Source organism: Diadema antillarum, unplaced genomic scaffold (genome assembly GCF_040938485.1).
Source record: "Diadema antillarum isolate AM-2024a unplaced genomic scaffold, OU_Dant_1.0 seq00000418_RagTag, whole genome shotgun sequence".
NCBI classification, from domain to species: Eukaryota; Metazoa; Echinodermata; class Echinoidea; order Diadematoida; family Diadematidae; genus Diadema; species Diadema antillarum.
The window spans coordinates 224,503-247,994 of NW_027271403.1; the positions used below are offsets into that span (position 1 = coordinate 224,503).

The 23,492-nt window shown below is 38.0% G+C and overlaps 1 protein-coding gene across 2 annotated transcripts in view; it reads right to left on the bottom strand.

Moving 5' to 3' along the window:
• Positions 1-23,492, bottom strand: part of LOC139732390 (protein PALS1-like) — a 162,749-nt gene that overhangs the window by 15,681 nt on the left and 123,576 nt on the right. For both annotated transcript variants that reach the window (XM_071643256.1, XM_071643255.1), the window contains exons 6-11: positions 18,104-18,972; positions 11,091-11,217; positions 7,723-7,931; positions 3,077-3,151; positions 2,355-2,495; positions 134-295 (exon numbers count right to left, since the gene is read on the bottom strand). In XM_071643256.1, coding sequence (XP_071499357.1) covers positions 134-295; positions 2,355-2,495; positions 3,077-3,151; positions 7,723-7,931; positions 11,091-11,217; positions 18,104-18,972 — 1,583 coding nt within the window. The remainder of the gene's footprint in view (positions 1-133; positions 296-2,354; positions 2,496-3,076; positions 3,152-7,722; positions 7,932-11,090; positions 11,218-18,103; positions 18,973-23,492) is intronic.

Here is a 23,492-nt window from a genome sequence, read left to right on the forward strand (position 1 = left end):
GGAATGCAGAACCTCTCTTCTCAGGCATGGATTACCAACCCCAAACCCCTCAATGTCAAACACAAGCTAAAGGGAACTGCCAGCAGTGTAGTTATGTTAGAACAAAGAGGGAGGAGAAGAAAGTGTTACTGACCATGAGATCTGAGATTTCGTTGACTGACTTGCCCGTGACATCCTCTCCATTGATCTGCAAGATCTCGTCTCCCTCGTGGAGGAGACCACTCTTCTCCGCCATGCCACCTCGTATGATGCGGCCAATGATGATGGCATCATCATTGTTCAGGATGGTGGCACCCTGTGGAATACAAACATTGCAAACTCTTAGACATTTGACACTCCGCACCATTCCATTCATGTCTTTGATGACTAACAGAGAAAACCTAGCTAATACATGTGCACAATGCATTAAGAAAATATCTTGTGTCATGTCTAAACGATATCAATCATAGCACTGCTTATGCCAGCAGTTACACTGCTGATCTGGGCCCTGTTTCACTTACATAGGAATATACTCAAGCTAAACAATGAACCAAAGTTGGGACAGATTCAGATCAGATGTAGTTGGGAAGGATACACAAACCTTAAATATGTATTCTAAAATGTGGCAAGGCATGCACCAGATACTGATCCGCAGCAGTTCCTAACTTCTGAGGACTGACTGATCCAAAAGTTGTTTTTAAGATCAGTTGAATTGAATGTCATATTCACTCCAGAGCCTTGTATAACAGACCCCTTGAATCCAAAGGCATGAAATATTCTTTGCTTCAGGATACATTGTACAATAGATGCAAAGAACGAATTGCATGTAGCTTTCTGGAGTATAGAATTGTTTCCTTAAACTCTTACATATATAGATCTTACAAAATATTCTGACCCTCATGTCTGTATGTCATTTTTTTTTTCAGATTGGTATAGTTCTGGGGGATTTTCCTAATCATCCACACAGAAAAATGATCTGTCATGTGTAAACCACATAGGGTATGGTTTGGAGATTAGGCACTGTAAGATATGACACACATGACTTAACCTGACATCATAACACGAAGCTAGCATGAAAAGTCAACCACTAAGCCAGAGCCTACATATGTATTTTTGACAACTGTTGATGCAATGGAGTCCCCCCACCCCCACCCCTAAATATTTCATCTTTGACACACACACAAAAATAGTTTATATATTTTGAGTAACTAGTTTTGCAATGCAGCAGCACAGAGAAATCCTGGGGATCATGATGGGTTAGGATTTGTCTTTCAGTTGGGTCTCAGCCACACCCCACAGCGAACTAGGCTTCTCATCAAGTATTCCACAAAGCTAGAGAAGGGTAGCAGCCAGGGTTCTAATAGGAGGCCTACTTCTTCTCAAATCTCCTTTCCTTCCTTCCTTTCTTCCTTTTTTTTTTCTGTTTCGTTTTCTTATATCAACTCAGCCTGATGATTAATCTTTATACTACTCATTTTGTTCTTCAAAGCTAAAAAGAAAGTCTTCATCATATAAAAACAAACCTATCCATTAAGACGTAAAAGATAACTGCCAGAAGAAAACTATAAACTACGTATATGTAGGTCATGTATTGTCTCAATAACAGTCAGATGTGATCTGGATCTTTTCAGAAACACACTGTAATCAATCACATCTATTATATATCAACACGTTAAAAGAGACTAATGTGAGACTTTGTTTTTCATAACATCTACATCAACCCGTTGAGGACGAGTCCCGAATATACTCGGGCAAGCGTTTATGGGAAATGCGTGTTGTACTTGTAGCAAAATCAAACCGTTCTCAACGGGTCAAACCGTTGAATTTAATGAATGTTCAATAAATTACTCAAGATATAATTCACACTACACTACTAGCCTTTGCTTCATTCTGTTAAATGCTTATTGACATATCAGATTAAAAAGAATCTGGGTCAACAAACTGTAAACAAGCCTTATATTGCATTAAAATTTATGAGGTAGTTATGTGTTACCAAGATATTGGTACAAGTAATCTGCCATCTCATCAAAGGGGTCACATTGATTGTCAAGGTCATATAATCTAGATCTAGAGGGAGAAGGATGGCAAGGTTAGTGTCTGGTTTATAATACTGCTGTAAAAGCAACATGAAATTCCACTCCATATTCAAGTTGACAGTGAAAGTAATGAAATCATTACCTAAATGTATCAAATTGAGCAAGGTATCACTGTTTTGTGGAACTTAAATACAATTTATTCCCTATTTCCATGAAACATTCACTGCCCTGTTTGTCTGACCCCATCTTTTAATCTATGTCAACTTGTACATGGAGTGGAGTTTCCCCTTTAATCATTAAAAAGCTGTGATCACTGTGATGAGATTTGGCTATTCTCACCAGTGGTTCTCCTGTCTTCTCTAGTTTGACAATCTTCACAGATTCCTCTGCATTCTCAGAGAGATAAAGCTGAGGGTAGACGTCTGTCGGGAGCTGGGCAGGGTCTGGGGAGGCAACATCGTCATGGGCCCTCAGCAAACCCTGCAATGCATCATCCACATACAATCTTAATTACATGTACATTCCATCTCTCTGTGTGCTATTCATATCACAATCTGAATACGTAAGAAAGATTCCAATCTCTCCTTCCCAAACTAGAGGAAGTGTGATCCAACAATTGACAGAAATTGTACTGACAAACAGCATCTGTTAAATTAATGGTCAAAGTAAACAAGTGTATACTCACACACAGACACACACACACAAACTCATGTCCCGACAAAGTGAGAATACAATCAAGCATATCAGAGGCAGGTTTTATGAAGGGCCTTTCCTTGACGCTGATAACTTCCCATGGATGCAATCTAAATCTTGATCACATCCATCAGTACAGAGGCACAAATCTAGCCTGCTAAATGAATTAATAAAGTAAGAAACAATGAAAAAAATGAAAGATAGCAAAACAGACAGAAATAAAGGAACATACACATGTAACTGAATCTTCAACTCTTAGGGAATATGACCCTTTCAAGTAACGAGTCAAATCACTATCGTACTATCGTGAAATGGCAATCACGCTGTACATCAAAGAACACAGACATCAGTGAATGAGGCAATCTTACCCTTAAAACTGGTTTTGAGAGTAGTCTCCTGAGCTCATCCACCTCTCCTTTGCCCCCTCTTGAGTTGTACGAGATCTGAGACATGAAACAATGACAAAAACCAATCAGAGTGACAAGCATGGGCCAGACATCACATGCTTATATTGCTCTCCTCATGATCTACTGACAGCAGACTGTTGTATTAAATAGAAACCAGAGGGCAGTATAATCTCATCTATGGCTCACATAAAAAACTCCATATCAAGCAACGTGTGTAGCCAGTGACTCACGTTTGAATCAGCTGGGTCTACTTAATCAATTACACAAATATTTAGATTTGATTCAGAGAACTACCACAAATATAAATGAATCAATGAAATCTATGAATGCAAGTGCTAAGACACCAATACAACTGCTTACAAGCCTATGAACATGCATACATGCATAAAAACATACATACATGCATACATACATACATACAGATTATGTAGGCCTTTATACTTCTTGATGTGTACATATTTATTATATACTTGCATTAAGGGAATAGGTCGATGCAATAGGCCATTTATATGAGCATAGTACTCCCAAGTACCTCCTTGGTACTACTGATATGAGAATTAAGCTACACAATTTCAAACATGCTGAGTACACAATGAGGGGATCTAATTTCAAAGCAAGCAAGATTCAAAGTATCAAATCCCTCTTATACCTTCAAACAGTATATATTTGTCTGCATATGCACACACATGAATGCAAACTACCATAAGACCCAGCATCCCAGATTATGGTAGGGAATATTCTTTTTTTTTTTCAGCTATTTTGATAATGCAGTCCTCTCTCTCATATGATATAAAACCAACATGGTGTTCACAGTAATACATAAAATATATGAACACTCCCCCCCCCCAAAAAAAAAACTCTTCCCCTGAGAGTAAGTATCAAAGTTAAAGGGACATTCCAGACGATTTTCAAAATTTCACATCATATAGTACATAAATCGACAACTCCATGTATAGATTTGTGGAATTTATTGTGGTTCTTGAGCAGAGAAACAATATTTTGAAAAACCTTCAGCAAATTACACTGAACAAGGATGATGACATAGGAGGTTCACATATTTCAGAAATGTAGCAGTGTAATTCCATTACAATACTGCTTGCTTGCGAGTTCACCTGTGTATAATCTATGCATGCCTTCTTCTTTTGTTCTGCTTCCTTGAGCCCCAACTCATGCATTCTTATGGTGACTCTGCCATGTCATCATCCTTGGTCATAGCAATTTGTTCTAAATTTTGAAAATATTCTTCTTCTTCATCCCAATTATCACAAATTCTGAAACTCTGTCCTCGGTATAACTAATTTATAGTTATTCAAAAGTAAAAATCTAAAAATCATCCGGAGGTCTCCTTTAAACCTACAAGCTGGGAGATATCACCATGACAACTACAAATCATATGCCCTGCCAGCCATGCTTGGAATGCAGACCTCCCACCTATGAACAATTTTCACCCTCCCAAACTGATCACAATATTTCCAGTCAACTCCATCTTGCACATTGAGCCTCAGGGCTATATGCAACTTGCCTAGACCCATTCACATCCATGACAAACCAACACAATGATGCCTGCCAAATTAACAGCAGCATATTATTGCTTATCAAAGAAAGAATAACTTGATGATTACTGATGTTGGTAGTGTTTATCTTTATGAAGCATTCAAAGGCAGCACACTAATAAAATGCCATCCAGTTTCATATTAACTGAGCTCTAAGCACAGTTGACAATATGACACACAATGTGTGGACCATAATGCCCATTATACTTTTATAAATCAACCTCATCAGTGAGATACATGTACTTTTGATTGTTTGATTTAAACCACTTTGTTTGTCAGCTACAGGGAGTATACAGGATGTTTATACCTAACACCTACGACTAAGCAACCTAAGGCTAGTTTCACATTGAGTTTATGAAAGCTTTTGAAATGTTCTGAAGAAAATTGAAATTGACATTTTTTTTTTTCTGCATGACAGGCCTTACTCTGCTACATGCTGAATCTAAGTTCCTAGATTGGTCAAATTTCTGTCATTTTTCCCCTTCAGCCATGGTTAAGTATCAAATCAGGGCTCCACCACAACCTGATTGAAAGGTCACTATGTGTAACTTGACATATCAAGCACTCTGGCCATGTCTCCATCATCAAGTGCCCTGTCAAAAAACATGTTTGATGAAAAGAAAAGTTTGACCTTTCACACCTAGCCTTCAAAACATCCCTCTTAAATATCATTAGTGGGAACCTGCATGTCATGTACGGTGTTGTTTTGGGGGGGTTTTTTTAGGGGTGGGGGAAGGGGGTCATAAATTTTCTTATATCAGTTCAATTCTATCAACACCTTCTGGAGCTGTCAGTTGAAGATGCATGGTGAAGTATTACAGTTCAAGTTAGAAGAGGCCATAATGTTTGCTTAGTCATCTATACTTCAAGGCAGTTGTGATACCTGTGCCTTAGTGTGTGACATCATGACAGAAGCTATGATTAATCATTGCAATCTTGAGGAATGGTGATATGGCATTCATGGCATGTCATTTATAAAGCAGATGTCATAAATGTGCAGGCTGTGTGTGCTATATAACTCTTCAACCCCTTCTCAAGAGTGTTTTACTCTGAGATTACTCATGCCTCATTGGTGAGAGCCTTGATTTACTGACATGCTATCAGCTGCCTGAAGGTTGAAGTACGAAAAAGATTTCTAACACACATGTTAGACAGGTACACTATACATCTCTCTCACTACACAACATTGATTTGTTTTTGAACAAGAGCAACCACATGTGTTACAGTAGCTGTAATCAATGTGTGTTTGCAGATATCCTCATCTTAAAGGCAGGACCATCTTTCCGGAAAAAAAATAAGACCACCATGCTATATAAACTAAGTGAGATGAAATTTTGCTGACATGACGTTCAGTAAGTTCATGATAATTTAATTTATGTTTAATATTCAAGACAAAAGCAAGGGATATGAAGCAAAACAAGGCTGCAAAGTTTTGCTGATAATCAAAACAATTGATCCAGCCAGTACAAATAGTTCAATGTGGGATTTGGTACTTTGAGCAAATTTGCCCTTTCATCTGTAAAATAGTGTTTCATGTATAAACAAGGAAAAGTAGAAATTACGCGGTGCGTAACATATGTCCCCGCCGGAAGTAGCATTTTGTAACAAAATGTGCAATATAGGTAAAAAATCAAGGTCAAAGGTCAAAGAAGTCAAAGGTCAAAATTCTGTGTAGAAGTTTTGAAGCCCTCACCTAGTGCCATCACATAAAGCAAATGGAATCGAAATTGGGTTAGAAATGGCGAAGGAGTAGCATTTTGTAGCCAATGTACAATATAGGTCAAAAATCAAGGTCAAAGGTCAACGAAGACAAAGGTCAAAATTCTGTGTAGAAGTTTTGAAGCCCTCACCTAGTGCTATCACATAAAGCAAACGGAATCGAAATCGGGTTAGAAATGGCGCAGGAGTAGCATTTTGTAGCAAAATGCACAATATAGGTCAAAAATCAAGGTCAAAGGTCAAAGAAGTCAAAGGTCAAAATTCTGTGTAGAAGTTTTGAAGCCCTCAACTAGTGCCATCATATAAAGCAAACGGAATCGAAATCGGTTTAAAAATGGCGAAGGAGTAGCATTTTGTAGCAAAATGCACAATATAGGTCAAAAATCAAGGTCAAAGGTCAAAGAAGTCAAAGGTCAAAATTCTGTGTAGAAGTTTTGAAGCCCTCAACTAGTGCCATCATATAAAGCAAACGGAATCGAAATCGGTTTAAAAATGGCGAAGGAGTAGCATTTCGTAGCAAAATGTACAATATAGGTCAAAAATCAAGGTCAAAGATCAAAGAAGTCAAAGGTCAAAATTCTGTGTAGAAGTTTTGAAGCCCTCACCTAGTGCCATCACATAAAGCAAACGGAATCGAAATCGGGTTAGAAATGGCGAAGGAGTAGCATTTTGTAGCAAAATGTACAATATAGGTCAAAAAATCAAGGTCAAAGGTCAAAGAAGTCAAAGGTCAAAATTCTGTGTAGAAGTTTTGAAGCCCTCACCTAGTGCCATCACATAAAGCAAACGGAATCGAAATCGGGTTAGAAATGGCGAAGGAGTAGCATTTTGTAGCAAAATGTACAATATAGGTCAAAGGTCAAGGTCAAAGGTCACGACTGAAATTCTGTGTAGAAGTTTCAAAGCTCCCATGTAGTGCTATCATATAAAGCAAACAGAATCAAAATTGGCTCATAAATGACAGAGAAGTAGCAAATTGAAGATTTTGATCACACACGGACGCACACACGGACACACGGACACACGGACGGACGGACACACGGACGGACGGACACACGGACACACACACGTACGGAGCCCGTTTCATAGTCCCCTGCTCGAACTCGTTCGGCGGGGACAATTAGTGACAATTTTGGTCTTGATGGAGTTTTCTTGCTGGAAATCTTCCTATACTATTTCACAATATCTTCACTCATATTGTTGTTCAATAAAAGTGAGCTTTGTGATATTTCCCAAACTCTACAGAGGCCTTATGGAACCTTGGTTTATTCATCATTCATCAGGATGATATCTGCATACATCATTGTGAACTTCGGCATAACTTTATATTCTTACCTCTGCTGCTAATGTTTCACTGTTTGCTGCCACTGGCAGAGGGGGAGACCTAGAGTGCTGTAAGTGGCCCAGCCTGTGCTGTATGCTGACAGCATGCTGCACATCTGAGTTGTGGAAGAACTGTTGCAGGAAGAGGAGGTCGTCCCTGTCCTGGGGACCACTTAACTTGGCTTGTGCGAGAGAGAGTGTCGCGAGGAGGTCATCGAGACCTACATGCAGAAGAGAACACATGAAAAGAGAGATCAATTCCTATCCATGAGCAATGATAATTCTACAGTACTTTCAGGCACACATATGGCCCGCTACGCTACCCATGATTTAAAGTTGTTCCCTGAATCAGTGACTGAGAGATGGCACCAAGAATTAGCATCCTTTCTGACAAAGATACATCCTTTCCGTGTAAGAACAATTTACTGATATGATGAATCAAGCCCGATAAGGTTGCAAATTTCACACAACAGGTGTCCATCTACATATTAAAGGTCCTGTTTACCTTTGGGAGTAGTGATTTAAAAAATTTTCAAGATATCACTTGTGATGCATAGTGTAAATTAGTTTTATCACAAAACATCCTACCATGTAAAGTTTTTGCAATAAAGCCTAAAATATAGGGAGATATCACAATTTTTCTCATTAAACCATAACTGTAGATGGTTTAGTCTGGAAACATTTTTGTTATAACTATTGTTCACATTTTGCATATCTAACAATACTTAACATCGATTATACTGGTTCAAATTTTTGCGTTGATTGTTTCTATCCCTGACTCACATTTTAGCACTATTTTGAAGCACTAATACTGAGTTTTTGTTTCATCTGCAAATGGTAAATTATGCCTTTAACATACTGTTCATTCAATTTCTTTCAATATTTTAGTCTCTTTAGACAGTGACTCATGAGGTCTAGACAAGACATTAGTTATAAAGGACAAGTTCACCTTCATATACATTTGGATTGAGAGAAGGCAACAATATTAGTAGAACACATCAGTGAAAGTTTGGGGAAAATCCGACAATCCATTCAAAAGTTATGAATTTTTAAAGTATCTATGCAATCACTGCTGGAGGAGAAGACTACTACAGTGTATGATGTCACATGCGTACAACAATATAAGGAAAATAAAAAGAGAATTTCACAAAACTTGACGTTTTGAATAAAGTGCACATTTCTTCGACATGTTACTGACTTATGTTAGGGGTAATATTATTTACCCTGACATCTGAAAGAGAGAAGTCGAGTGTTCTTTTATTATGTGAGAAAAGTGAAAATATCTTGAATTTTCTTTATACTTTCTTTATGTAATTGTACTCATTTGACATCACAAGGTATAGTAGTCTTCTCATCCAGCCGCGACTGAGCAGAAACTTCAAAAATTCATAACTTTTGAACGGATTGTCCGATTTTCCTAAAACTCTCATTGATGTGTTCTACTAATATTGCTGCATTCACTCAACCCACATGTCTATAAAGGTGATCTTGTCCTTTAACTTTGAATTATGACTTATGAGGGAAGATGGTCCCAGCATGACATTCAGCACTTTAACAGATTTGTTCCTTTCATTTTCAGGTGACTGGAAGAAGCCTAAACATGAAATGACACAAATGGGAATTTCACTCAGACAATTAATGTTATCTTTATGGATGTGACAGAAAAATTGGGATGGTACATATATGCACCAAAATCAAAACATGATACAACAAAACAATTCAAATGGGACTGGGTGAGAAGCTACCAGCTTCAACAACTATCTGTTACTAAATAAGAGAAATGTGGATTTCTTTTAAAAAAAAGAAAAAAAAGTATACATCCCCCTGTTTATGAAAACCCATCCCCCCCCCCAAAAAAAAAAAAAAAATCATATAATTAGGCAGAGGAAGCAGTTTGGAGTAATTCACACAAATGAAGACATCCTGTCTTTGACTGATCAAACTGAGATAGTGTGTCTGTTACCACGCAGGAGACAGTCTTTAGCTCCTCATGAACCTCAGATTAGTGCAAGTATTTGGTTGCACAAATTTTATTTTCCGTTAAAAAAGAAAAGACTTCCATTCTTACCACCAGCTGTCAACTGGCTGCATCATGGGATTGCCACAATGTCAAGATCAACAATTATAAGATAAGGGCAAATCCTCCAGCAGTAATGAAATTCTAAATACCATCTACCACAAAGGAAATGAGGCTTGGGGGAACACTAACTCAAAGTCTGACTGAAGAACATATGCGAGAAACAAATACAAATGTCATACCAAAGTGTCACAACAATGAAGCAATACAAAAACAGTTCAGCTGCAACAACCAAGGAGAAGGAGAGGAGAGGAAATCAAATATTTGTGTTTGTATCAAACTGAAATCTGAAAGAAGTTAGGGCATACCTCACTGTTAGTATTTCCTCGATTTTTATGAAGATTACACAACACAGACATGACATACAATTATTGATGTACTGCATAAAAACAATCAAATACTCACACACATAAACAAACACACAGACAGAGAAATTTCACACTAGTTTGCTTTAAAATGCTGAACAAAAATGAACTTAATTCATATTGCTACTTTCTCTATTTGTGGAGATCAGCAGATCAAAATCATTTATGTACCCTTTGTCACACAGTCACAAGGTCATTATTCCTTACCTCTGTTTCTGCGTAATGACCTTTTATCATTAGCTCTCATCCCATTGCAAGCTTTTGTAATTGAAACAATAGCATCACATGATATAAATCAATATGAGATAGATGGTTGTTACAATGACTCTCCCAGCCATTATTTGATTCCCTTAAAAAAAAAGTCATCCACAGACAGCCTAGTATCATTGCTCTATCCTGAGATTATGTCATGTATTGGCAGCATGGCATATTGTTGTCTGGGAACTACATGTATCATTCATATGGTTGTGTGACAGTGTCAACAACTAGCTATCATACAAAGACAAACTTTAAAGAAAATACACTTCATGATTTTCCAGGGAACTCTCATCAAATTTTGCAGATGTGAAATACTCTGGTACAAATTTTATGATTCCATTGTATGAATTTGTTCTCAATTGCACATACACTGCTGTCACCACCAAAATCCACAGTATACCTACTGCCTTGATCTTTGATATATTATACTTCATCATTGAACTAAAGCATTCACTTGGGTATCTAAGAAAGAATCCTGTGCTCTGTATCACATTGACTGACGAATCAGTGTAAACATTTTCATTCCATGGGATTAGCCACTGAAGTACAAAATTTACTTATCGACATGAAATAGATTGTGCCTTCTTGTTGTACTAGGCACAGGTGTGCTACAGACAAAACAAAGTACCAGATTGTTGTTGGGCATCTTTTGTGTGAGCGTCTTTTCTGCTTGGTCTCACCTAGAACTTTTTGAGGCGGTGGCTCTGTTACAGAGTACTGTCGAGACGTGGTGGCTTCATCAAAGAGGGGGTGGTTGTTGACTGGCTCGAATGCTACGCTGCCCTGACTGTTGTTCTGGCTGGCATTCTGTAGTAGTAAATATGAAGTTGACAAAAAGATACTGTAATAAACACAGACTCATTTATGTCAGAAGGGAAGATTGCTTTGTATACATTTATTTTGACTTGTTGGGATGAAAGACATGTACCAGGTAGATGTTCTCTCTTCAGTGAATTAATGCTGTTAATACAAAGTTTGATTTCCATTACAAGCAAATAAGATAATGAAATACAACCCATAGGATATTTATATCCATGTTCCTGACACCACAATAGACTATCACAGACTGTATAAATCCACCGCCTACACTACACATTGGCCCGAATTCATGAAGGTGGTACAAATGAAACCATGGTTTAAACCATGGACAAAAACCATGGAGCGCCAAGTGTCGCATGGAATATTTCATTAGGAAATTGGTCATTTCGTCGATAAAATGATTATTTTGTAACGAAATGACAACATTTTGTAACTAAATGAACATTTTGTCCACGAAATGATAATTTCGTTTACAAAATGGTCATTTTGTAGATGAAATGACCAATTTCCTAACGAGATATTCGGTGCGACACTTGGCGCTCCATGGTTTTTGTTCATGGTTTAAACCATGGTTTCATTTGTACCACCTTCGTGAATTCGGGCCTAATGTAGACAGTCTTACATACATGTAGTAATAAGAGACTTGGTATCAAAGCCTGATTTCTAAGAGATGAGGATATACATGTACACTGTAATATTGCTGGCAAATATGTCCTTTGTATACTAGAACATTCTCCACGGTTCTGCCATCACTGGTGCACGTACCCCTAGCTTTGTCTTGACAGGAGAACAAACAAAACTACAATACAATTGTATGATTCCACATACCTCATCAGTGATGCAGTAAGCGTGTCTGACTAAAAATATACACGACACCAATGGAAGGACAAAATACACCTTATTTGTGCAGAGTCCAATGCAAATACAACAAACAGAGAATGTGACAAACTGCTGCTCTCCATTGTCAATCTCTAACCCTTTTATCTCAAACAAAAAGAAATGTGTTCAAGAGAGCATATTTCTATGACATTCAGATTAATTTCTCGCTCATGTAGATCTGCCTTTCTGTACCACCATAAATGCATCTAACTGTACATCAAAGCATAATAAGGGGACATATCCAAATTCAGAAACTTACTAGCTTTTATCACAATTCATTGTTGGTGTCTATTTCCTTTGTTGTAAGTATTTAGTCTCTTAACTTTCCTAAATGCTGACTGAGAGAACTTTGTATCCTCCCTGTGGAACTCGATGCCTAACAACACATGAATATATCAAACAAAACCATCATTGATTTCAAATACCAGTAATTACAATTACCAGTAGTACAATTTTGCCATTGATTCTCTGCAGACAGAAACAAAAAGTTAAACAGCAAAGAAGAAAATTATACATATTTAAAGTAATTTGACAACATAGAATCTGTAAATCTCTATTCTGTTAATGTAACTTGACACTTATGAGATAAATGTAGCATGCTTAATTTCTATGGTTCCATGTTGACAAGCGACAAAAATAGGCTCACGATAAAAATGAACCTAACGTTAGGAAGTACCAATTTGTCACACTTTCAGACAAAATGAAATTAGATCCATTGCTCCCACAATTAACTTTGACCTTCACGTCCATGTAATGCTACCCTGGTGCAATGATAGAAGCCTCTCCTACGCTAACTGGGTTATCAGTGAGAGAGCTTTGCATGGTTGGTTACGACATCTTTCAACTTAGGATGTTGATGTGAATTCCCCGTTCCCCTCCAGGCACAGTCTAGTGAGAGTAGCTTGGCCATTATTAGTGCAGGAGATGTCAATCATGCAGTGTTATGTGGAAGAGCATCTGTTTGAGATAAGTGAGGCAATTCCGAACCGAATCACACGCAGATGCTGCATCAGGTGCAGACACTGTTGGCATATAACTTAATTCGGAGTTCCCTATACACCAATACACACTTGTTCTACAGTCACTGGCAAGTCAATATCCAGCATTTAAAGAAGTAGGCCTAACTCACACAAAAAGAGCAATATATATCTACAAAGCTGGTCAACATTAGGACACAAAATTTTAAACATTATGGCCTCCAGATCTAAATTATAATTTCAAATCCTCACAGTCATAGCCTCAAGATTTTTGCACAAATTGCAAAATATGCAATGCAGATTACATATCAGATGATCAAAGAGAGGTGTTGCACATTGATGAAGGCTGCTTGATTGGAAGATTTTGTGTAAAGGGGTATCTCACTGAGCAGTGTATGTTTGCGAACATAGTGCATTCTAGCAAATTTAAACTTTTGTCAGGGTTCGCAAACAGTTGCAACCAAATTTGGAAACAATTTTTCTTATTGCTGCAATATTTTGCAAAGAAATTTTAAACACGTTTAAAATATCTTTTCCACAATTCAAACTGTTTGCGACAATTCAAACTGTTTGCAAAATTGATTGTAACTGCTAATGAACTTGATGGCTAATGCTTACTAGCCCTGACAAAATATACCATAAAACGAGGAATGTTCGCTTGCATTTTAATTTCGCGAATTTCGCGAGAGCCAAGATTCGTGAAATTAAAATGCACCTGAAAGTTCTTGTCTACACTACATGCATTGAATGTTCAAGGCAACTCGCAAAAATTTCATGCCGCGAAAAAGGCCATCGGCTCCAATTCGCGAAAATTATATGCCGCGAAAATGTTTTACAATGATATTCGCTACATTCACAAACATTTGCCGCTCAGTGAGATACCCTCTTGAGAATCTGATTTTCTTAAAATTCAGGTGCACTTCAACATCAGAATTTGACCATCTAGCTATTGCCAGAAAGACATTTATGAATCATTGTAATATGAATCATACCACTGGCATCTGATCTCTGCGTATGTACTACCAGTATATTACAAAAAGCGATCACATACACAGCTCAAAGCAGCAACAACCAATGAGTTTAAAATCAGGACTGTATTCAGGGATACTGTATAAAGTATTGGTAAATGTACATACAATGCTGAGGTATGCTACCCTCTACAGAGGGTACCATAAGGGGACTACCTATTCTCATGTTGTAAACAAGAATAAGGTGTGAACAGGGTCTCTGGGATAGATACAGGCACACAGGGATCATGGTAAGATGGTAAGATGCTCTCAATGTCAGGCTGTGGGATTAGGGTTGTGCTATGTTGAATGAAAAGGTTTTATGGACTGTAAACCACAGGATTACCTTGAAATCTTTCACAGCCTCACAAGTAGGTCCAGCAGTGAGTTTTGACACTGACAGGTGATAAAGATTCTATTAACTGGATGTAACTGCCTGAAATGGCTTGTTTAGGTTTCTTTAGGGTATGGCATATGTGCATTTTGCAATGCAAGTACATCTTCACAATGACAATCATGTCAAACCATATGGTGTACCAGTATACATACGGGGCAGTGGCAAAAGAATTAGTATCTCAATAGACTAGCAATACTTTTTTGTTGCTGTATAAAACACTACATCCGATTAGAAAAGGATTTACTAAATGTTTTACATAATGTACATTTATGCTCCATAGATTGTTGTTATATATTACATTAGGCCTATATACTTGTGTATTCGTATATATATAACTCTACTAGTATCCTACATTTCAGCATCAATCAATCTTAACAGTTTCAAATATATGTCACACAATGAGTTCACATTGATACTATATGCACAAATGTGTAAGCATACAGAAAGGCCCTGGTGATCTCTTCACTACTGTATGTAGCATCATGTCCACACACTGAAAGCCTTTCATAGGTTTCTGAGTGTCATGACCCTGTGTTCACTGCCACAGACAGCTTTCAATTAATCAAATACAGTGGTTGAGGTCATCTTGCAAATTGATTACGAGCTATTGCCTGGCATGATGAAAACGCTTTTCCATAGAGGTGCCGGGACAGCATCCGAGCATGTTTGTAAATGAATCTCATTAATCTTGATATAAAAATTTTTAACAGCCAAATTCTGCATGACAACCACACAAATACAAGTTTGTACACTAGACCTGTATGAGAAGATCAAATTTTCTGACAATAGCTCTACAACATGTACAATTGTGTTGTCTTTTGTTTTGAACTGAAGCATTTAGTCAAGAAGTATATCACTCTATACCACAACACTTGACCTATTAATCTGTCAATCGCATAAAATCACATTGTTGTACATTTTTGTTTTATGCATACACAACAAAATACTGTACACATACAAATTTAACAGTACAAGAATATTGCACATGTTCTGAGATACTTGAACAAATAGCTTGCCTTTTTTTTTTTTTGGACTTGCAATATCTCCTTTACTCCTACACTAAATATTCTGTTTCAGAATGCATGTGAATGTGATGATTTCAGCACCAAGCTACACTGTAGATGCTATTGATGACCAAAACAGTACAGTCACATTCAGGTTCACACTGCTGACCTTAGCATAGCATATTTCTCACCCCCCTCCTCCCTCCCCCTCCCCCCCCCCCCCAAAAAAAAAAAAAATTCACTTGCTAACTTGCCTAGGGTAGCATAGGGCTCTTTCTGCCCAAGTGAATAACATTGTTGTAGGGCTTGCCTTGTAACTGTGCTGTATCTGTGTTCAGAGCGAGGGAGGGGGATTTTGTCAGCGGTTTTTTTTCCCCCCATTTTTCATTTGCTAAGCTTTGTTTTGACTGGGAGTTGTGAAGGATGTAGGCCTATAGCTTGAAGTTATGATACCTCTGTCAACCACATTGACAGTGGCTTTAATACTGAAGATTAACACATGGAAAATTTGGTTTTACATCCCAATTTATGTTATCAAGCTAAGTAAGTTAACAAGTTCTTCCTGCAATTTGGTTATGCTACACAAATACAAGCCTTAGCAGATCTCTTTCTCTTTCTAGTCATACGAGGATTGACCTTCATTTCAACCTCACATAACCACATGTCTGATCACATGAGGGGTGATTTCAGGGAAGTCATGAAATACAAACCAACACAGGGAACAACTAGATAAAGAACCAACTCACTAGCTCCGTACAAAAGTCATATCAATTCACACATCTACCTTTCATTTTATAACTTTCAATGACATGGAAGAGTCTTACCATAATATTTCTTCACTCTGAACAGCAATATAGTGCACACTATCCACATTGAAGAATAGCTAAAAGTAATTAATTCAAATGTGTCACATTAACATTGCGCTGTACTATAGATTTGAGTTTCAATTTTCATAACACATCACCATAAATCATCAAATGATACATAATATGTCACAATGTGATTCTTGACAAATTAAATGAGTGTTACAGTGTATTGATTCATCCTCACAGATTGAACCAAAAAAGTTAGTAGCAGTTATCAGCCGTTATGCAATCTCAGTTTGGAAAATTAGTAACCCTTCATTGTGTCAACACTTCAGACTGAGGAGTAGGCATAGTTTTTGGGAGGAAATTCCAGGTTTGGGAAAGATATGAAATGCTTCCTGAACAAGTACATCAACCTACAATGTAGGAGTGCAAAAGAAAGAAATTCTTCTTGACAAAATATTCAAGATGATGTGGGATTTATCCTGTTTTCTTGTTCCTTCCTCCTTTGTTAACTTTGCTCAGCAACATTTATAATCATTTTCATAATGTTAAGAGCTAGGTAGCAAAAAATAAAAAGGAATAAAGTAAATAAGATCTGTTCGTCTCCTGTCACTACTTCTAGTAAAAGCCACTTTGCTCTTTGGCATTCTCTTCCTTTAATGGACAGAACGAATGTCATTGCTTTGTGTGTGTGTCTGTGTGTGTGTCTGTGTGTGTGTGTAAGTGTGTGTGTGCACATTATTTGATTAGAATTTGAATGATTTATCTTTATCTGACCTTCAAATTTGCTTCTATAAAAACATCTTCATATAAAACTGTCAAGGACCTTTCCATGATGCCGCATGCATAGGCTTTGGTATATTTCCAAGACTTTTTGATCATTTAAAGGCAATCTTGAACATATTTCTGTTTGCTAAACTGCATCATTAGTGTAGGGAACAGGCATTTAACAGACTGTCTTCAACTGCTGTCAGGTATTCAAATCTGAGTACACAAGGAAATGCTCACACACACACACACAAACACACACACACACACACAAATACACACTCACACACACACACAAACACACACACACACATATCACACACACAGACAAACACACAGAGGAGGAGATTGAACAGCAGTCACTGTGAGGCATTATTCACTTCCATGAGGTGAAGAGGATGACTCATTCTTGCACATCTTGGATGTAAACGGTGAATATCATCCTCAAAGCAAAAATCCTCTCTCTTTCCCTCCCCTGCCCTGGGTGAGATGGTCTAGAGGATAACCTGAATATCAAGTATCTTCTGTTTTTTTTTTCTTTTTCCTTTCAGCTCTCTCTTTTTTTTTTCATAGGGGATCATGTCCTTGTTCAAACAGCAGCACAAGGGGAACCCTTTCCATGACAAGTGAAGAAGCTGCAGGGGCAATATCTTGACAGAAATGGGAAAATGGGTTGCATTCTTTTCTGTTATCTATTTCTCCCTTTTGGTGACATGTGCTTCATGACATCTGCATAGCGCAGCCACTTTCATTATCGCCATGATCTCAAACATCGAATTTGAATGTTTCCCTTCATATAATATAATCCCTGTTTTATTGCAAAGGTAGCACTACCATACAGGACAAAACTTAATGTTACAAATTTGTTGAGAATATTCAAAGAGCTAAGCAATCCAAATCCATGACTGAATATACTGTGAAAGAAGTCCAACAAGAGAGAGGGAATAGTGCTTGTAATAGCAGTACTGAATGAGAGCATCTTTCCAGCATTGAGTTATTACTTTAGATATATTGTGAAAAAAGCATAACTTACCTGTTGTATCATTACACCTGTGTGCTTGTGAATGTCCTTATCCCTCCTGGACTCTGATTCCAAATTGATGTTGTTCTGCCTCGAGTTGGCAGACAAAGAGTCTGTTCCATTGGTCAGAGTGTGTCCATTGACTTTTGCATTGAGAACTGATTGTGTAGGTGGATTTTTCATGCCACTTGCTGCCACAAAGCCTGGTGGACAGTCCACTGCAACCTCACGTGGAACACGAGGTTGTGATTCCACCCTGACGGCAGCACTCGGTTCAGGCATTTTGTTCCTTTGCGAAATGGCAGGTGCAGAGGAACTTGCTTTTGTAGCAGCAGCAGCTTTGGCAGCAGCTTCAAGTTTGGTCAAATCTATGGGAGGCACTTCCTCTGCCGAGAGTACATTGGCTTGTATGTGTGGTTCCTGCACAGGGGGCACTACATCAGGACCAATAGATCCTGACTCGGACACACTAGCATCAGATACCACAGGCTGAAACTCTAGGCTGAATGTGGGGTTGTCATAACCGCCCTCTGATTCCTTGGCTGCTTGAACGTCCTCTCCAAATAACTTGCTCAATCGATCACTGGTACTGTTGAATCTATCATCTGGAATGTCTACAGGAGTGGCAGTCAGGGTTGCCTCTGGATTCGTGCCAGAGGCTGCAAGCTCAGGTTCTGGGTAGCCATTCGTGTGGCCATGCAGCTCTACTTCGGCATGTCCATTGGTGATGCTGGCGTGCTGATCTGACTTGTTCAGTTCAGACAGGTCTATTGCTGGCACATTGTTGTGGGCAGCGATCTTTGCAAAGTTGTCACGAGTTTGCTGCTCCACGGCAATCACATAGGCCTGCTGCAGTCGTTTCTTCTCAAGGTCATCCTGACCTGTAAAGATCAATAAGATGACAACAATAACAAGTTTTAATGCAATCTGTTTTGGCACACATTCTATTAACATTGGCAAGTGAAAGCTCTCTTTTACACAAGGGAAGACCAGTTGTCATAGGATTCTTCTCCCCCTTTCATGACCTCTTCTCCTTCTAATCTTCAGATCACCATACAAGGCAAGTCTGTGATATCAGAAATGTCGGCTCAATCTTGACTTCTGCAGCATGAATAAACACCTCACTTTATTGCAATCAGGAGTTTGTGTGGAGTCACACATTCTACTATCAACATCCACATTATAGCCCCACTTTACAGGGCCTTTCATGGGACTTTAAAGCCAGTGGTGTCTAGCTGTATGTTTGCCTACTCATCAGGCCCTCTCCCCACCCTTGCACTCTTTTTCTCTCCCTTTCAATATAATATTGATGCATATACACTTCTAATGATGACATGAACATTTTACATGAAAAGTAAACATTCCCTCAACCTGTTCCTGACATGAGTCATGGGAAATGTTATGCCCCCTGCCTTCTAAATGACATGTAAGCGAAATGCTCTTCCAATACGCTAGAATAATTATTAAAGATAGAAAGAATTGTCTTCCATTTTCTTGACATCATTCCAAAACTTTGACATCATGAACTGTTAAAACCCTCTTATCCAGTGATGACATCACATAGATTTAACCAGGACTGGCTGATTTCCCACACAGTTCACTCAGAATGTGTTATGGTTTTGTGCATACATATTGTATTTAGATACTGAATACACATTGCATGCATTTTGGGGTGAATTCCCCTTTAACAGATACTCCAGTTCTCTTTCTCTCCCTCCATCTCTCTTTTCATCTGTCTGTCTCCCTTACCCTCACCCTTTCACTCCACCTCCATCAAATGCCATAAGGATGTGTGTTAATTACAGACATTTCAAGTAGAGCATGGGCTGTCTGCGGTAATACGACAATGCTATCATTGTGGCACACACGAAAAACATTAAAAAGTTGCCAGAGTTCCATCAAAGTTAACATTTTGGGTCACCCCCTCCCTTCCCAAGAAACAACCGTCAGCAGTTATATGATCGTTTCAACATCAAATATTATCATCAGCTCATTTTTTACTACGTTCCATCTCCTATTCCTCAAAATATCATAGAACACAATAATATATGCATTACACCTTCAAGCTCCAAAACTGCCTTCTTGAACCTATGGAGCAATGGATTGCATGCTGTCTTATGAGGCTGAAGAACACTTTCAGACAGAGGTATTTAAGTTTACTTTCCTGTGCTGCATTCACATTGTCTAAAAAATTTGTACTGGGGTTGAACCAAGACAATGCCTCGAGGTATAACACCGTGACAGTCCTGTAACAAATATCTTTACACTGCTCTCGCTGTTTCAGAACGACTCTGATGCAGTCCTGTGATAGTGCATTCATATCGTAGGAAGGTCATCAGGCAATAAAGCACATGAAACTTGCTCACCGAAAGAAAGAAATATTTTAATAATCACGCTCACATAATCTCGCTGCAAACTGCATGCTACACGTGGCAGCTCTGTTGTAAAAAAGAAAAAAGAAAAAAGAGAGATGAAAGTAAATGATAAGTGTGGAAGGAATAACAGAAAGAGACTGAAGTGAATGGGTGAAGAAAGAGAAGATGAAGGATCAGAACCAACGCACAAGTAGGGCTTATACAGAGAAGAGATCAAGAGTCTCACCTCCCTGGTATTAAGAAATGATAAACGATTATGATGAAAAGGGACTTGAAATTAGGGGGGGTTTTCTGCCGTAAGAGTTTCTGAGGAAAATCAATATCCATCACATTGCCTGTTTTACTAATCATAAACTAAATCTTCCTCGTAAATATAAATTATGATGTGATTAATCCAGAGTTTTCAAAGTGTTAACTCACATTTTCCTAAAAAACCAACCTGCTTCAATCTTCAATATTGTAAACAGCAACCTGTTTGACTGACCTTTTGAACTGTTTGGAATAGAGTTGTACCGAGATGTATTCACACTGTAAACATCCCCTCTCGGTACAGCACTGGTGCTGTAACAGGACGCACCCTAGCATACTGTATACGCTATAATTTTCGCGTACATAAATTTTCGCGAATTGTCGCTGTCACACATTTTTGCGAGTGGTTATATTCGCGATTGGGGGACCAGAGAAAATATGAAGTGGCAAAGAAAGTGTGAATTTTCAACTTACAGGTACTAGCAAATAAGAATGATACTAGTTATACACTGCATGAAAAAGACTTGCCAAACTCTGCGAACTAGTAAGTTAGAATTCAACATTTTTGAAGTGGTTAAGTCCATCGCGCTAGATTTCTGACGAGTGGTCCCCTTGCAATAATGGATTGGCTCTCTACAGTATTCGTAAGTAGACGTGGACGTGCGTAAACAAGCTTAGCCATTATGGTCTGTTCGGTAAGCATGGTATACTAGTACTGAAATGTTCGTATCATCAAGGCAAGGGATTCATTTTGGAAGGTAATATTTTCGTGTGTTGTTAATTTCGCGAATAGCTCACGACTCGCGAAATTCGCGAAAATAAAACCCCCGCGATATATATAGCGTATACAGTAAATTTGTAACTGGACTGTACCATGACAAACTACACTGGTAGAGTTTGTGACAGGAGATGCACATTCACACTATGGGACTGCCACCAATCATGGTACAACTGGGGTACAACACCGATGCAGCAGCGGGACAACTGGGCAATTTGAATGCAGTACTAAGGGCCCTGGGAATGATTGGGAAACAAAAATATATGAAGAGACAAAATGGAGAGAGTTCTCATGTGGGGTTTTTAAAACTATGTACAATCATTTTTTTTTTCAAATTGACATTTCATTGGGATGCACAGAATCAAAATTATTTCTGCATATCAAAAACTTTGGTAAATAATAAGTTCCTAATGGTCTGACCATTTCATTCAATCATCTATAAGGGAAACATTTGCATTATTGTTCAAGAATTAATTTTCTGTTTTCTGTTCACAGAAGTAGTTTAAGCACATCTACAAAGAAGAAAAAAAAAACCACTAAAGTTGTTACAATGACATTAAACATAGTCAACTTTAATAACATTGGTTTCATTGGGAGCCTTCATGATCACCCAGTATTTGGATGTTCATATCCACTCTGTGAGTAAAATGTCTGCAAAATGGGCATTATTTCAGAAATGTAAATGTACCTTGAACACAAGAGTATAAGCTTGGAGAAGAAAATGGAAAACATGGGGGGGGGGGAGGCACTCTTTAAAAAAGTGTGTTAGTAAGTTTATAGAAAGATATTGTTTCAAGACCAAATGTTGACACAAGCTTGTTCTTGGTTTCCTTTGTGTTATAATCTTAGGATGATCACACTTCAAGTCTATTTCTATATTCTACATTGCTTCACTATGAAAGGACTTTAGATTCTTGGATGATTTATGCATTATGGATTATGGCAATGTATTACCTTTGCCAGCACATATTACTGACAAAAGGAAAGGAACCCAAATGCAACCCCCCACCAAAAAAAATAATAAAATTATAATGATAAAGAATGTTTTGTGTTTGGGTTGAATGAAGTATGGTGCTCCAGTATGCAAAACTACATTGGCAGAACATACTCTGCATACGGATCAGGGCAAGTCCAAGATAACGCGCACGTTACGTATGGGACATTCAGAGACTTTAATGACCTGAAAAGTAGTGTTAATGGCCTTTGATCATATTGAACTTCATCATGGTGATTGATATCTAGAAGAAGTATAATCATGTAAAAAATTGAGAAAAATGACCTTGACAATTATATTCTAGAAGAGAAAATATGTGCCGTTACGTATGGGACCAGAAAAATTTCGTTTTTTTGAACATTTTTTTCAACCTCAAAACTCTCTGAAAGTATATCATTCTACAACTTGAAACTCACTGTGATGAAAGTCACAACACTAAAGATTATTACAAGTAAGTTTCATGTCATTAGGCAAAAAGCTCTAATTACAGGTTCTAACTAAAGACAGACATGACGTGTTACGTATGGGACAGTTACGTATGGGACAGTTTGTCCCCCATTCATTTAGTGTGTGAAGAACCATGTTTATGGGTATTTTGCATCATTACTGAAGTAAAATCAGTTGAAACTACTCAAATACTGATCCAGATTGTCAAGGAAACAATATTCCCCAAATATTCACCATTATAATCATATTCAATCATATTTCTATATTTTTATGACCAACCTGGGCATGCATGCCCTTTGTCCCCCATTCATTTAGTGTGTGAAGAACCATGTTTATGGGTATTTTGCATCATTACTGAAGTAAAATCAGTTGAAACTACTCAAATACTGATCCAGATTGTCAAGGAAACAATATTCCCCAAATATTCACCATTATAATCATATTCAATCATATTTCTACAGCCATATTTTTATGACCAACCTGGGTATGCATGCCCTTTGTCCCCCATTCGTTTAGTGTGTGGAGAACCATGTTTATGGGTATTTTGCAAAATAATTT